Raw genomic sequence first — 14,491 nt, forward strand, 5'->3', positions numbered from 1 at the left:
TTTAGTATAGTTTTATCTAAAAGGAATACATTTTAAAATATTTTACAGTTTGAATTGCTGTGAAATGGTCCTCCCCTTCCTCCCTCCACTGGTATACATTACCTGTCTTGCCACCAAATGAGTATCAATTCAGAATTGGCAGCAAGGTTATAGCATGGGCAACCACAGAGAAAGAGAGACAAAAAGTATTTATATTTGATCTTTCTCCTTCAATTCGCAGAGGCTGAATGTATCTCACCAGACAAAGCATCCGAGTGCGTGAAACAGCGCCCCCTTGTCTCTGTATGTGTAGCCCATGTATCGGATGCTGTGTAGTCCTAAAGAGTATGGCATTGTTGCCGCCTGTAGCACTGAATGCAAGGGAAGCCAGAAAGAATAACCAATCAGCATTGAGATAAACTGAGTGAGCTGAACTGTGAATTGTACTGGCACACCAAAAAAAGGGTCAAGGGATTTGACTTGAAACCAATCACATCATATCAAGAGCAAAACGTCATTGACAGAAAAAACTTGAATTTTTGCATCTTGTTGTGTTGTTGTCCTCTGCTGGCTAGCTAGCTAGCTAAAATTGTCCCTTTCCGAAATTAGCCATGGATGGTGAGAGGGATTTGGACTTGTGGTTTTATCTAATTCTCCGTACTGGCCAATGATTATAATGGCGATTCTGGTCCAATCATAAATTCATACGTTAGCCTAGGACAACAAAATCTAAAAGCGTGTTCTCTTTGACAGCGGATTGCAAGTAGATTGAGTCAACATGTTTTTTTCTACTTGCACTAATGCACGCACGCATGCACACACACTAACACAAACACACAGATAAATCAGAACCATGGACAGCCACATCATATTTAACTGACTTCGATTGGACTGAATTGTTTTTGGTATCTTTTAGTTGTCACAATATTAGACTAAGCATAGGTGATTTGATGATGTTGAAATGTTGAAGTTGAAATGGTGCTGGAATAGTGGAGGCAGCACCTGTTTTCTTTGCTACCTGCGATAACTCTCCAGTGTTCTAAATCAATAGTTGTTTAGTAGTCCGAAAATGTCGGAAACATTACCTTGCTTGACCATGCTGCAGGTCATGTAACTGTTTGTTACATGCAATATGCTTTGTGGACTCCACCGGACAGATGTTGCTCTCTGATTTATTCTGCCACTGTGTCTTCTTATTGTCTCGGCCTTAAGCTTATTTATCACGGTCGCAATGCATATTACCTAACAGTTATAGAGCAAATAACGCAATTATCACAACACATAGGTTGTAATATGGCAATTTTTTTTCTGGCTTGCCTTCCTCTGAGACTTTACCCACACACCACTACTGCCATTCAATAGCACCGAATGAGTTCTGTTTGAGTTAAATAATTAATACTGCTGTGAAATATATTTTCCATAACCAAAAATATTTATTTTCAGCTGTTGTACAAAACCGAAAGTAAAAGACACAAAAATGTAATTTAAGCAGAGGAAGCATAGAAGTAGTGCACATAGAACAGCTCTACTGCTTCTTAGACTTGCTTTCAATGAGAATGACAGATCTATAACACACTTTTCTATGTTGATTTGGTTGTGTGACCCAAAAAGTTACATATTGCAGGTTTACATGCCTAAGTGTGCATGCTGGGGTGTCATTTGCACTTTGAAAAGGTACACCTTGTTGTGATTTATTGTTATTTAAAAGTGAATCTGGAAACTGCGACTCGAAAACTACCACAAAGGCGCTCCCGCTACGTCATCTTGGCTCAAGCACCGTGTGTTTCAATTGTGGGATCCCGGTACGCAGCCGCTCCTGCGGAACCATAATGGTGGTTTGCGGGGCAGTTTCATAATCTTGGGTGGGAGGAGCTTGGCTTTGCTGGACGAGGAGCGACGAAGGAAGATAGGAAAATTGGAGCAACGATAAAGTGAAATGGAGAGAGAGAGAGGATTAGAGCACGCCCCTGAAGCCCATTTTCAGTTAATAGTTTTACCTTCCCGATCGAGTCGCGTGTGCACGGGAACCATGCGCGCTTTTCAAGGGGGACGAAACTAACCTTTTCACCTCTTTTGGGATGTGAAGAATGTAGCTAGACTACACGTATGTGTTATTTACATTAAACAGTATTTTGAGTAAATAGTTCGTTTTGTTGATGAACTCTGCAAGATACACAGAGTATAGCTGTAGTTTTTGCAGCGGGTTGTAGCCTACGTGCGTTCTGGACGGTTGACTAATGTGGATCAGCGGACAGGGCACGCGACTCGAGTTGTTTATTATAACGTTTTACAATACCACGGTAGGCTTCGAGGAGGAGTAGCCTACATAGGAAACCGGGAAACCTGGGCAAGGTGGGGCAGAACCGGAGACCGTAAACGGGATTATTGAAAAACTCACGTTGCCTTGAAGCTTCGCACCGTAGTTGAACCACCGCAGCTACGCAGCGTTTTGGGGGAAAAATATTTTTCTAACCCATTGGAATTGGGGAAGCTTTATTCCCAACTCCTTGGCGATTAGTCTACGCTTCAAGTAGCCTAGGCTACAGAGAGCAGAACAGTTTGTATTCACAAAAACGTCCGTTTGTTGTGATTATTTGCTTTGGAACATACGTTTCAGGACGGATTTGCGGGGAATTATTTCCCCAGCCTCGCTGGACCATGGCGGACGACGACGTACTGTTTGAAGATGTGTACGAGCTGTGTGAGGTCATTGGAAAGTACGTGTAATGTTTGTTGCCTTTTATTACACGATGCGGTTACATTGTATCTCCCCGAATGTGTCCCCTGTCTAGAGTATTTTCTCTCTCTCTCTCTCTCTCTCTCCCTCTCTCCCTCTCTCTCTCTCTCTCTCTCTCCCTCTCCCTCTCTCTCTCTCTCTCTCTCTCTCTCTCTCTCTCTCCCTCTCCCTCTCTCTCTCTGTGTGCGTGTGTGTGTGACAACATGCACGGGAGACACTTCACAGTTCATCATAGTGTGGTGGAGAGTGAACACACACACCCTGTATCAGTCATGACAGCTGAGCTGTAGTGCATATTACCACGTAATATGCACTAAATCTGAGTTACAGATTTGAATTCATAGCCTTTAATCTCCTGTGCAAGATGCACGTCTCCCATGTTACACATTCCTCTATTAGCAATGTCAGATAGGTAATGACCTGTGATTTCTTATAGGTATGAGACAATCGCATGAGTCATGTGCAATCAATGTGTCATGTTGTACTAGAAGGCTATCTGCATATTGTCACTTGCGGTTGGGACTAGGCTACATGCAAATGTGACAATATAATCTTTCCTCATTTGCTCACTCCCAGGAAATCCAATTATTTCAGATCCAATGAAAATTCATGATTACTTCTCTGTGGATGAATTTATCTTCCTTCTTATGTTGTGGGTGCATACTTCTTTCCTGCAGTGACAGCAAATGTCTATGTTCTTTATTCTATTTCTATTCTACATGTTGTAAGTGAGCCTCCTCCACAGCTGCTGTGTGGGTCTGATTCTCTCAGCCTGGGATGATGAGGACACATCAGAATGATGATTATGGTGAATGAATAGGGATTCGGCAGGCTTCAAGTCCCAATGCATTACAACCCTGTCGGTCTGTATAGTCAATCATTGCCTTGGTGTCCTGTTTAGATGTAGGCTACTCCACTCTAGCATTTGCATAATAGTTGCACTGTAATTACATAGTCATTAGGTTGAGTGTAATTACACAATTGGAAAGGGACTTTTATATTACTCTAAACAACAGCAAAACGCGTGTTCATAAATACACTATACAGAAGGCTATCCGTGCATTAGATTTAGTACATTGGATAGTAGGTTTTCAGGCAGTTAGCAAGAGCCTCTCCCTGAAAATCAGGTCTTGAAAATCAGGTGTAAAACCAAAGGCGGAAACACATCAATCATCATATTGACGGGATCCGGGCTGGGTTGGCTTTGTTGACAGTGGCCACTGTGTGTGTGTGTGTTGTGTGTACTGACACTGTGTTTTAGGGTTGGGCGGTATCTAGATTTCCATACCTTCATAACGTGAATGTTCCCCCCCCCACACAAGAAAAATTTCACTTCCCAGTATACTAACAACACGCTAACAAGTACTAAGGAATCCCCAAGTACTAAGGAATCCCCAAGTAAATCCCCAAGTACTAAGGAATCCCCATAGCGGATGCAAGGTAAATGCTAACGAGCGCATGCAAACATTTACCACTAAGAGAGACGACCCAGCTTATAAAGTTATGCAAGTATATAAAAAGGCAGTTTGCACCATGCACAAAACATATATTGGACAGCAGGATCTTTATCCAGGAGGCGATTGTCTCTGCTGCTGTTACGAAAAAGCTTGATCTTGCAAGCTAACATTAGCCACTTATGTTAGCAAAACCTAGCTGTAGAGAGTTTATTTTACACACCATAGATAGTTAACCTAATGGTTATACGATATATAGCTGGCAAACTTTAGTAGTGTATTTCAGACAAATGTAACTTGATCACCTCACTAAGTTGCGCTGCAGGAGTGACTCACCTCACAAAGCTCCCGTTTTGCTTGTCCCTCTTTGTAAAAAAACATATGTGACTGGCTCAAACATCTGTTTTGGGAAACTAGTAACGGAACGCTTCATAATGAAAAATGATCTAACAGGCGAAATGTTGAGAGCAATCTACTTTATGTTTTACCCAGTGCACAAGTTGACTGCAGGTATTTCTGTAAAAAGTTAAAATAACGTCAAAGGCGGTATTGGAAAAGTCATGCAGAGGGTATTTCAAAATACCCGAGGTACGGTATAACGCCCAACCCTAGTGTGTACTGACTGGGCACTGGGCCTACTGTAACATGTTTAGGCAGGCCTGAAACCTGTGTGAGAAATGTAAAAGACACTGACAGACAAAATACCTGTCTCTGTACTTGATATCCGGAGGAGTTAGGTACACACACATTAAACAAACATTTGTAGGATGAAGTTTCCTCTAGGCACTGGTATATGGTCAGTTAAGCATTTTATCCCCGATGGTTAAGGTCAGGATTGGGGATAGCGTTATCTGATCCACGATCTGTGTTTCGTGGCAGCTGTTATCATACCAGCCTAGTCCCAATCCAGCCCAACAGCCGATCGGTCAGAACAGATATTGAAAGAGACAAGACTACAATAGTAAAGTCGAACACTTCAAATCTCCGCTTGTTAGCTGCACTCACAGACACACACTCATTTTGTTTCTGTCAATTCCAGTGTGGTTTACAACACTTGAACAACATTTGAATAATCAACATCAGTCTTTGGTTCCTGCTAGACTACAGAGTTTTGTTTAATGGAGCGGTGAAGTAGACTGTTGATTTGATCCTGTGAGAAAAGAGATTAACAAAGGGAATGGGGAAACCCTACCAAATAACCACACAGCCGTTTGCAGAGGCGTCACTTTAAAAGCCTAATGCTCCAGATCGTCAGGGTTTTATGTCGAGGTTAGATGCACAGTGATACTATAGGCCTATATATAGGTCAGCTTAACGCTGGACTGTGTGTGGAAGCGTAGGGTTTTTGCAGTGTGCTGTCCCAGAGTATGTGTGTGAATGAGATTTTGGCACGTGTGTGTGTGTGAGCGGGATTTAGGCCTAAGCTCTCAATTTTAGAACACTGACCTCAGGCACAAATCCTGTCTGTCTGTCAGCGAGTGTGTTGGTGTTTGTATGTGAGAGTGCACGTTTGTGTGTGCATGTGGCATGTTGCTGTTAGATTGATTCACTCTGTTCCCAAGACTGCAGGGGAATGGGAGGTGAAGAAGGGAGAAGGGAGGGAGGGAAAAGGGGGACGTGTTGGGAGTTTGTAGCAGAAAGAAGTCCAATAGTTTTACTTTGAGATGTACTCTACCTTCAGGCTACTCTCTTTTATTATCAGGCCTCTGATCAACTCAGAACAATGGATGGGTGTGAGTGTGTGTGAGCGTGCGCATGTGTGGGTTGTGTGGTGAGGGGCCATAATTAGTGCTCTGTAATAGAGGTCGACCAATTTATGATTTTTCAACGCCGATAGCGATTATTGGAGGGCCAAAAAAGCCAATACCGATTAATCGGCCGATTTAAAAAAAAAAGGAGAGAAAAAAAAAGGAGAGTTTTAAAAAAAGAAACAAAAAAGTGTTTGTAATAATGACAATTACAACAATACTGAATGAACACTTATTTTAACTTAATATAATACATCAATAAAATCAATTGAGCCTCAAGTAAATAATGAAACATGTTCAATTTGGTTTAAATAATGCAAACATACTATGTAAGACAGCTAACGTTTCAGTTCCTTGCTCAGAACATGAGAACATATGAAAGCTGGTGGTTCCTTTTAACACGAGTCTTCAATATTCCCAGGTAAGAAGTTTTAGGTTGTAGTTATTATAGGACTATTTCCCTCTATACCATTTGTATTTAATTAACCTTTGACTATTGGATGTTCTTATAGGAACTTTAGTATTGCCAGTGTAACAGTATAGCTTCTCCTCGCTCCTCACTGGGCTCGAACCAGCAACACAACGACAACAGCCACCATTGAAGCAGCGTTACCCAGCAGAGCAAGGGGAACAACAACTAGAAGGCTCAGAGCGAGTGATGTTTGAAACGTTATTAGCGTGCGCTAACTAGCTAGCCATTTCACTTTGATTACACCAGCCTCATCTCGGGAGTTGATAGGCTTGAAGTCATAAACAGCGCAATGCTTGACTCACAACGAAGAGCTGCTGGCAAAACGTACGAAAGTGCTGTTTGAATGAATGTTTACGCACCTGCTTCTGCCTACCACCGCTCAGTCAGATATTTAGATACTTGTATGCTTTTAGGCTCAGTCAGATTATATGCAACGCAAGACACGCTAGATAATATCTAGTAATATCATCAACCATGTGTAGTTAACTAGTGATTATGATTGATAGTTTTTTATAAGATAAGTTTAATGCTAGCTAGCAACTTACCTTGGCTTCTTACTGCATTCTCGTAACAGGCAGTCTCCTTGTGGAGTGCAACGAGAGAGAGGCAGGTCGTTATTGCGTTGGACTAGTTAACTGTAAGGTTGCAAGATTGGATCCCCTGAGCTGACAAGGTGAAAATCTGTCTTTCTGCCCCTGAACAAGGCAGTTAACCCAACGTTCCTAGGCCGTCATTGAAAATAAGAATGTGTTCTTAACTGACTTGCCTAGTTAAATAAAGGTTTAATTGTTATTATTATTTTAAATCGGCGTCCAAAAATACCGATTTCCGATTGTTATGAAAACATGAAATCGGCCCTAATTAATCAGCCATTCCGGTGTGTGTATGGTTGTGGGTGTGTCTGGTTGTGGGTGGGCCAGTTGCATGTGACAGCTCAGGCAGATGATGTCAGTGTCAATATGGACTGTAGAATAAGAGCTGCATACAGTTCTGCTTATCCTGCTGTTTGGACCTCAGCCTTATTTCATTAGAACAGCCTTTATTTACAAGTGTTGCGTGATGCCTACATGCTACACACTATCTCTTTCTCACTCGCTCACACACAGACAGACAGACAGACAGACAGACAGGAGTCAGTAGTCAGTAGGCCATGCAGTAGTCTCAGGCCTCATACAGTAAACTATAATCCGGTGTAGTTCAACCCAGCCCAGCTCCATCAAGCCTCTTATCCATCTCTGCATGGGCAGCTTCAAAGGAGACTGAATAGGAAGTAATATACTCCTCTCAATGAATCAATGCACTCACAGGCCTGCCTACAGTCTCACTGTATATTTAACAATGTCCTCACTGTGGATTTAACAATGGGGTGTGTCCTTTACCGCACAGTGAAGTGGGTCTACTTTAAAGTGAATAGTGAATTACTGTCCATTTGCATTACCTTAGTCAGGGACTCAGACAGGCTTAATAAAGAGCCAATATGTAATCACTTTGCAGGGTGTGGGCACGAGTGTGGCACGAGTGTGGAAGTGTGTGTAATGGGAGTCAGCAATGTGTGTGTGTGTGTGTGGCCATACAATGGCCTGCCAGTCCTGCCCTCGGGCCCTACTCCACAAGGGGCTAAAGGGGGCTTACCCTCTCAGTTCAACTTGAGCCCCCTCAGTTGTAGTTTTATGTCCCTATTTAAGGACTCCTGAGTGGCACAGTGGTCTAAGGCACTGCATCACAGTGCTAGAGGTGTCACTACAGACCCGGGTTCGATCCTGGGCTGTATCACAACCGCCCGTGATCAGGAGTCCCATAGGGAGGCGCACAATTGGCCCGGCGCCGTCCGGGTTAGGGGAGGGTTTTGCTGGGGGGAGCTTTACAAGGAGTCTGTCATTGTAAATAAGAATTTGTTCTTAACTGACTTGACCTAGTTCAATTAAAAAGCTAAAAAAGTTTACATGATTGAGTGTGTCAGCACAATGGACAGGGCACGCCACTGTGTGTGTCTATGGAAAGCCACTGGGTGGCTAGGTATGAGTCCTTTGGGTTTCCATAAAAAGCGGGGTGGGGGGTGCTACTCATCTCTGTGGTAGGCAAAGTGAACAATGTGATGCCTGTAATATCTAGATTTTTAAGGGCAGGCCCGCGCTGTGAAGTTTACCGTTGAAGCTGCTTCACTCAACTCTGCCTCACACCCCGCCACTACCGAGTTTAGGTAGCTTCTTGGCTAACTGTAAAAAGTGTTAGTCTTATTAGCCTTAGCCTATTTAGCTAGCTCAAACCAGCTAATCTGCCACGATGGATATCAGAAATGAACTTTGCCAAGTACCCCCCCAAAAAAAGAGAAGGAGAGCAACAGCAGCAGCATCAAACCACTGAGGCTGCCGCCAAGCCCAGCAGCGATGATGCTGTGTGCAGTGCCTATAAACCCTTCCACAAGCGGCGCCAGGATAATGGCTCCACAGCCGCCTCCATCTCCAACTGTTCATGATGATCTTGGAACAGAGGAGCCAGCCCAGGTTAAATCCTACCCTAGCCACAGGTTTTCTGTCCAAAAACATTCATTTAATAACAACTGGTTCATAGGAAGAGAGTGACTGGAATACATGGTTACTGCTGATGCAGCATTTTGTTTCTCAATGTCGAAAGTTTTGTGTTTCCCAATGCTAACACAGACAAGGCCTTCACCCAAGCTGGCTATTCTTACTGGAAGAAAGCTGTTGATAGTACCAAAGGATTTGCTATGCACGCATCAAGCAAAGAGCCTTAGAGGCGGCACTTGGATGCTGTCATCGGTGAAATGTCAGAACGATTCAGGGAGGCCATGTGTGCCCTTGACCCCGAGAGTTATGACTTTTTTTTTTAAAGGTGAAACCATTGCTAGATCTAAGCAAAATAGATTTGGTGGAAGCTGAGATTGGTGTTGCTCCGCCCCTCTGGCTCCGATGAGGACAAATGGACCCCACTTCATATGCTGCAACGATTCTCTGAGCCTCTCTCCTCTATGCCGACCGTGCTTACTGCACTGAAACATGGACTGACTTTTGGGGCGTCCACAGCTACATGCGAGAACTAATTTTCCACTTTGACAAAGTGTTCAATCCGCACAGAAGAGGCATGTTACACCCGAGGAAAGCTCAACTAATCCAACTGGCATTTGAGTGGGATATTACAAGAAGATTTCAGGGAAAATGGAATGATCGATTACTCAGGAATTTCCACAGAGCACCAAGAAGGCTGCTACCCTTTTGAAAAGGTAAGATTGAAACAATCTAGCTGGTTGTTTATTATAAAAATATTTCTGTTAGTGTGTAGGCCGCTGTCCATGGTGCTGATAGAGCGCAGTGGCAATTTCTTGCCATTGAACCTGTCACTTCATAGTCAAGCGTTTGAACTTTTATGTTTATTGTGGTATAGTGTGATATAAGCAGAATTCAATATAATTCCAATGAAGAACCCAAATTATGTCCATGTGTGTAGCTACATATGTACATATGTTTCATTATATAAATGGATACATTCAATTATGGTTTACTTGATAGCCTATTGGTTTTCGTTTCTGTACGTGTAGGAAGCATGTTTATGGTAGGCTGGCATTGCTTAATTAATTAGGTGGTTTCAAATTTGATTCACATAAGTGTATTGTGCCGTATCACAACATGTTGAACTCATGAGCGAGCTGAATGATTTTCCATGTTTGCCTTTATAGGCTTATTCATTTGGCAAGCAGCTGTGCATGGCTGCATCTCACTGTAGTAGGCTGTAGGCTATTTGGATCTCAATTCTCCTTTTTGTTTACTGCGTTTGTTTATTGTTAATGTAACTAGCCTACATATAGATTGTGTCATGCATTTATCAATCCGAAATTTTGTTTACTAGGACTACTACTTGGTACCACTGTTTTGTTCTGTTCTCATTCATTCGTTCACATTCGCAGATGTTGGTATTCTAAGCCAAAACTGCTATTTATTATTTTTGTTTCCATGCATTAATAACTAGGCTACTAATTTTAGCATCATTCACACCCTCTTACGCCTTAGCACTGCCCATCTCTTTAAGAATTCACATGTGAGGCCATGTGCTAAACAGAGTAAGGTAGTGTAGTAAACATCTAAATATTTCAAGACTAAGTGTTGAAAGTATTAGCAAAAAGTAGTACTAAAAATACACTTGATGTAGTCCTTGGCCTATATTCTAATCTGACCTAGGTGCAGGTCATGTTTGTCTTTACATTTCCATCTCTGGTAAACACACACTTAATAGAATCAAAGTTTATTTGTCACATGCACAGGATATAGAAGGTGTAAACGGTACAGGGAAATGGTTACTTGCATAGTGGAGTCTTTTGTCTAGACATGTAGGTAGGTAGTTAGCTAGCTAAACAAGGAACCATAATCCCAACCCATACTACTAGCAATAGAAAATGATTGTCATAGCTAGCCACCATGCATGAATCTGCAGGTATTTAAAGCTAACCAACTAGTTTCAATTTGATCTAGCTATCTAACATTAGGCTATAAATAGCAATGCAAATAGATTTCTAAGATATGAATAAAATTACCATACAGATTAACATCAGCTAACTAGCTAACAGTACACTTTAACTTGCAATAAAAACAACTTTCTGACTAAATTAGATGCCATGGTTGCCCTTAGTTTGAAGATGTAATCCAGAGACAAGTGTTGGGCCAGCCTGTCACTCAATCAATGTCATTTTTGCTATTTTTATATAGGGACAAAAAAATAAAACTGAGGGAGTAAGCACCCTTGTGGAGCCGGGCCTGAGGGCAGAACTGACAGACTTATGTATGGCCACACACACTTCCTACCATTAACACACACTTCCACACTCGTGCCCACACCCTGCACAGTGATTACATATTGGCTTTTTATTAAGCCTGCCTGAGTCCCTGACTAAGGTAATGCAAATGGACAGTAATTCACTCTATTCATTTTAAAGTAGACCCACCTCACTGCGTGGTAAAGGACAAGCCCCATGGTTAAATCCACAGTGAAGACATTGTTAAATATACAGTGAGACTTTAGGCAGGCCTGTGAGTGCACTGATCCATTGAGTAGAGCATATTACTTCCTATTCAGTCTCCATTGAAGCTTCCCATGGAGAGATGGATAAGAGGCTTGATGGAGCTGGGCTGGGTTGAAATAGTGACTTGCGACATATGCCTAGCTTCTTGAAACGGGTCATTTCATTACCAAAAGGGGCCTTGCTGTAGGACACTGTCCATTGTGCTGGTACAGCACAGCAGAGATAGGCTACAGATTTCAAAAACACTCAATGATCTCGGATTCTTGGCATTTGCACATTATGCTGCAGCCGAACATGGCAAAAACTGAAAGACTGGCCAATAGTTTCTACCCTCAGACCATCAGGCTGCTGAATAGCCACCACTAGTCAGCTACTGCTCCACCCTCCCCTGCTACTCCCCCTATGGACATGAATCTGAATCAGTATTTTTTCGTATAGTGTGATTATATAAGCAGAATTCATTATAATTTCAGTGCAAGAATCCCCCTAAAAATAGACCTCTCGCTGATTAAAAAAATTAAAAAACACACCCACACACCAACATTTTCTGGGGATCAAAAAGGGGCTTAGGTAGTGGGCTTGGCAGGGGGCGTGGCAATGGGTGTTGTTGGCCCGGGTACATTTTTGAGAGATTTTTAGTAGTCCCAATCTTAATGGTGTAGAGGAATTTTGCATTTTTAAGTCAATTTCATGCAATTCTACACATTTCTCTATGTAGCTCAGATAATTATATTGTGGTTTTAAAGCTAATTTCCTGCAATTCCTGTGCCAAGTGGAGGGTTAGAGGTTAGCTTGGTATAAACAGTGTTATAGAAGAGCAGAAGTCCATTTGCATTAGCATTAGTGTAGGTGATTAGGTTAGCAACAATATTATGACTCAAAGCAGACATGTGTCCCCCATTGAATGCATAAGATTCCTTGCTGACAGCAGGAAAGCAGTGAACAGCTTGTTGACGGATGTCACTATGGTGACCCAAGGCTCTTTGGCACTGGGATCCAGTGGGATCCAGGCCCTACAGTGTTCAGATAATCACAAGATAGTTAAGAGAAACCAAACGTCTCTTGCATTGATAAGAATGCACATTTCTTGTGTTGTGCATCTATTATTTGCCATGCAATTAACATGCCCATATTGGAATTGATTGAATATGTGACCCGTTTCAAGAAGCTAGGCGTTGAAAGATATAACTTTAGCCATCGAGAACTACAAAAGTTTTACGACTTTTCTCAAGAACGTTGATGCCCTGAATTTAGCAGGCACTATCGACAGATAAGTTGGGAAAGGTTGTGGTGGGCTACTTTCTGCACAGGCCACGGTCAGCGTGAACTGGAGTGACTTGGCACAATGCTGGCCAAAGAAGATGTAGCTACAAACAAAACTAGAGGTCGATCAATTATGATTTTTCAATGCCGATACCGATTCATTGGAGGACCAAACAAAGCCAATACCAATTAATCGTCCGATTGTTTTATTATTTTTGTTTGTTGTAATAATGACAATTACAACAATACTGAATGAAATGAAACATGTTCCATTTGGTTTAAATAATGCAAAATAATGTTGGAGAAGAAAGTAAAAGTGCAATATGTGCCATGTAAAAACGCTAATGTTTAAGTTCCTTGCTCAGAACATGAGAACATATGAAAGCTGGTGGGTCCTTTTAGCATGAGTCTTCAATATTCCCAGGTAAGAAGTTGTAGGAATTATAGGACTATTTCTCTCTATACCATTTGTATTTCATATACCTTTGACTATTGGATGTTCTTATAGGCACATTAGTATTGCCAGTGGAACAGTATAGCTTCCGTCCCTCTCCTTGCCCCTACCTGGGCTCGAACCAGGAACACATCGACAACAGCCACCCTCGAAGCATCGTTACCCATCACTCCACAAAAGCCGTGGCCCTTGCTGAGCAAGGGGAACAACTACTCCAAGTCTGAGTTTAGTGATGTCACCGATTGAAACGCTATAAGCGCGCACCCTGCTAACTAGCTAGCCATTTCACATCGGTTACACCAGCCTAATCTCGGGAGTTGATAAGCTTGAAGTCATAAACAACTCAATGCTTGAAGCATTGCAAAGAGCTGCTGGCAAACCCACGAAAGTGCTGTTTGAATGAATGAGTACGAGCCTGCTGCTGCCTACCATCGCTCAGTCAGACTGCTCTATCAAATCATAGACTTAATTATAACAAAATAACACAGAGAAATACGAGCCTTTGGTCATTAATATGGTCGAAATCCGGAAACTATCATTTCGAAAACAAAACGTTTATTCTTTCAGTGAAATACGGAACCGTTCCGTATTTTATCTAACGGGTGGCATCTCTAAGTCTAAATATTCCTGTTACATTGTACAACCTTCAATGTTATGTCATAATTATGTACAATTCTGGCAAATTAATTACGGTCTTTGTTAGGAATAAATGGACATCACACAGTTCGAAACGAGCCAGGCGGCCCAAACTGCTGTATATACCCTGACTGCTTGCACGGAATGCAAGAGAAGTGACACAATTATAAGAAATTCATGTTAGCAGGCAATATTAACTAAATATACAGGTTTAAAAATAAATACTTCTGTATTGATTTTAAGGAAAGGCATTGATATTTATGGTTAGGTTTGGTGCAACGACAGTGCTAAATCATCACAAGTAGGCTGTGATTCGATGAGAAATTAACAGACACCGCATCGATTATATGCAACGCAGGACACGCTAGATACACTAGTAATATCATCAACCATGTGTAGTTAACTGGTGATTATGTGAAGATTGATTGTTTTTTGTAAGTTTAATGCTAGCTAGCAACTTACCTTGGCTTCTTGCTGCCCTCGCGTAACAGGTAGTCAGCCTGCCACGCAGGCTCCTCGTGAAGTGCAATGTAAGGCAGGTGGTTAGAGTGTTGGACTAGTAACCGGAAGGTTGCAAAAACGAATCCCCGAGCTGACAAGGTAAAAATCTGTCATTCTGCCCCTGAACAAGGCAGTTAACCCAACGTTCCTAGGCCGTCATTGAAAATATGAATGTGTTCTTAACTGACTTGCCTAGTTAAATGAATGTGTAAATC

The 14,491-nt window shown here is 42.1% G+C and overlaps 1 protein-coding gene across 21 annotated transcripts in view; it reads left to right on the top strand.

The window, feature by feature from the left end:
• Positions 1-1,907: 1,907 nt before the first annotated feature.
• LOC109871075 (peripheral plasma membrane protein CASK) overlaps positions 1,908-14,491 on the top strand; it is a 208,126-nt gene continuing 195,542 nt past the window's right edge. For 20 of the 21 annotated variants that reach the window (XM_031805742.1, XM_031805744.1, XM_031805747.1 and 17 more), the window contains exon 1: positions 2,294-2,696. In XM_031805742.1, coding sequence (XP_031661602.1) covers positions 2,638-2,696 — 59 coding nt within the window. In that variant the 5' untranslated portion in view covers positions 2,294-2,637. Of the gene's footprint in view, positions 2,697-14,491 lie in introns of all 21 variants that reach the window. The other variant, XM_031805739.1, reaches the window with a different exon arrangement.

This window comes from Oncorhynchus kisutch, linkage group LG26, assembly GCF_002021735.2.
Source record: "Oncorhynchus kisutch isolate 150728-3 linkage group LG26, Okis_V2, whole genome shotgun sequence".
Lineage (NCBI taxonomy): Eukaryota > Metazoa > Chordata > Actinopteri > Salmoniformes > Salmonidae > Oncorhynchus > Oncorhynchus kisutch.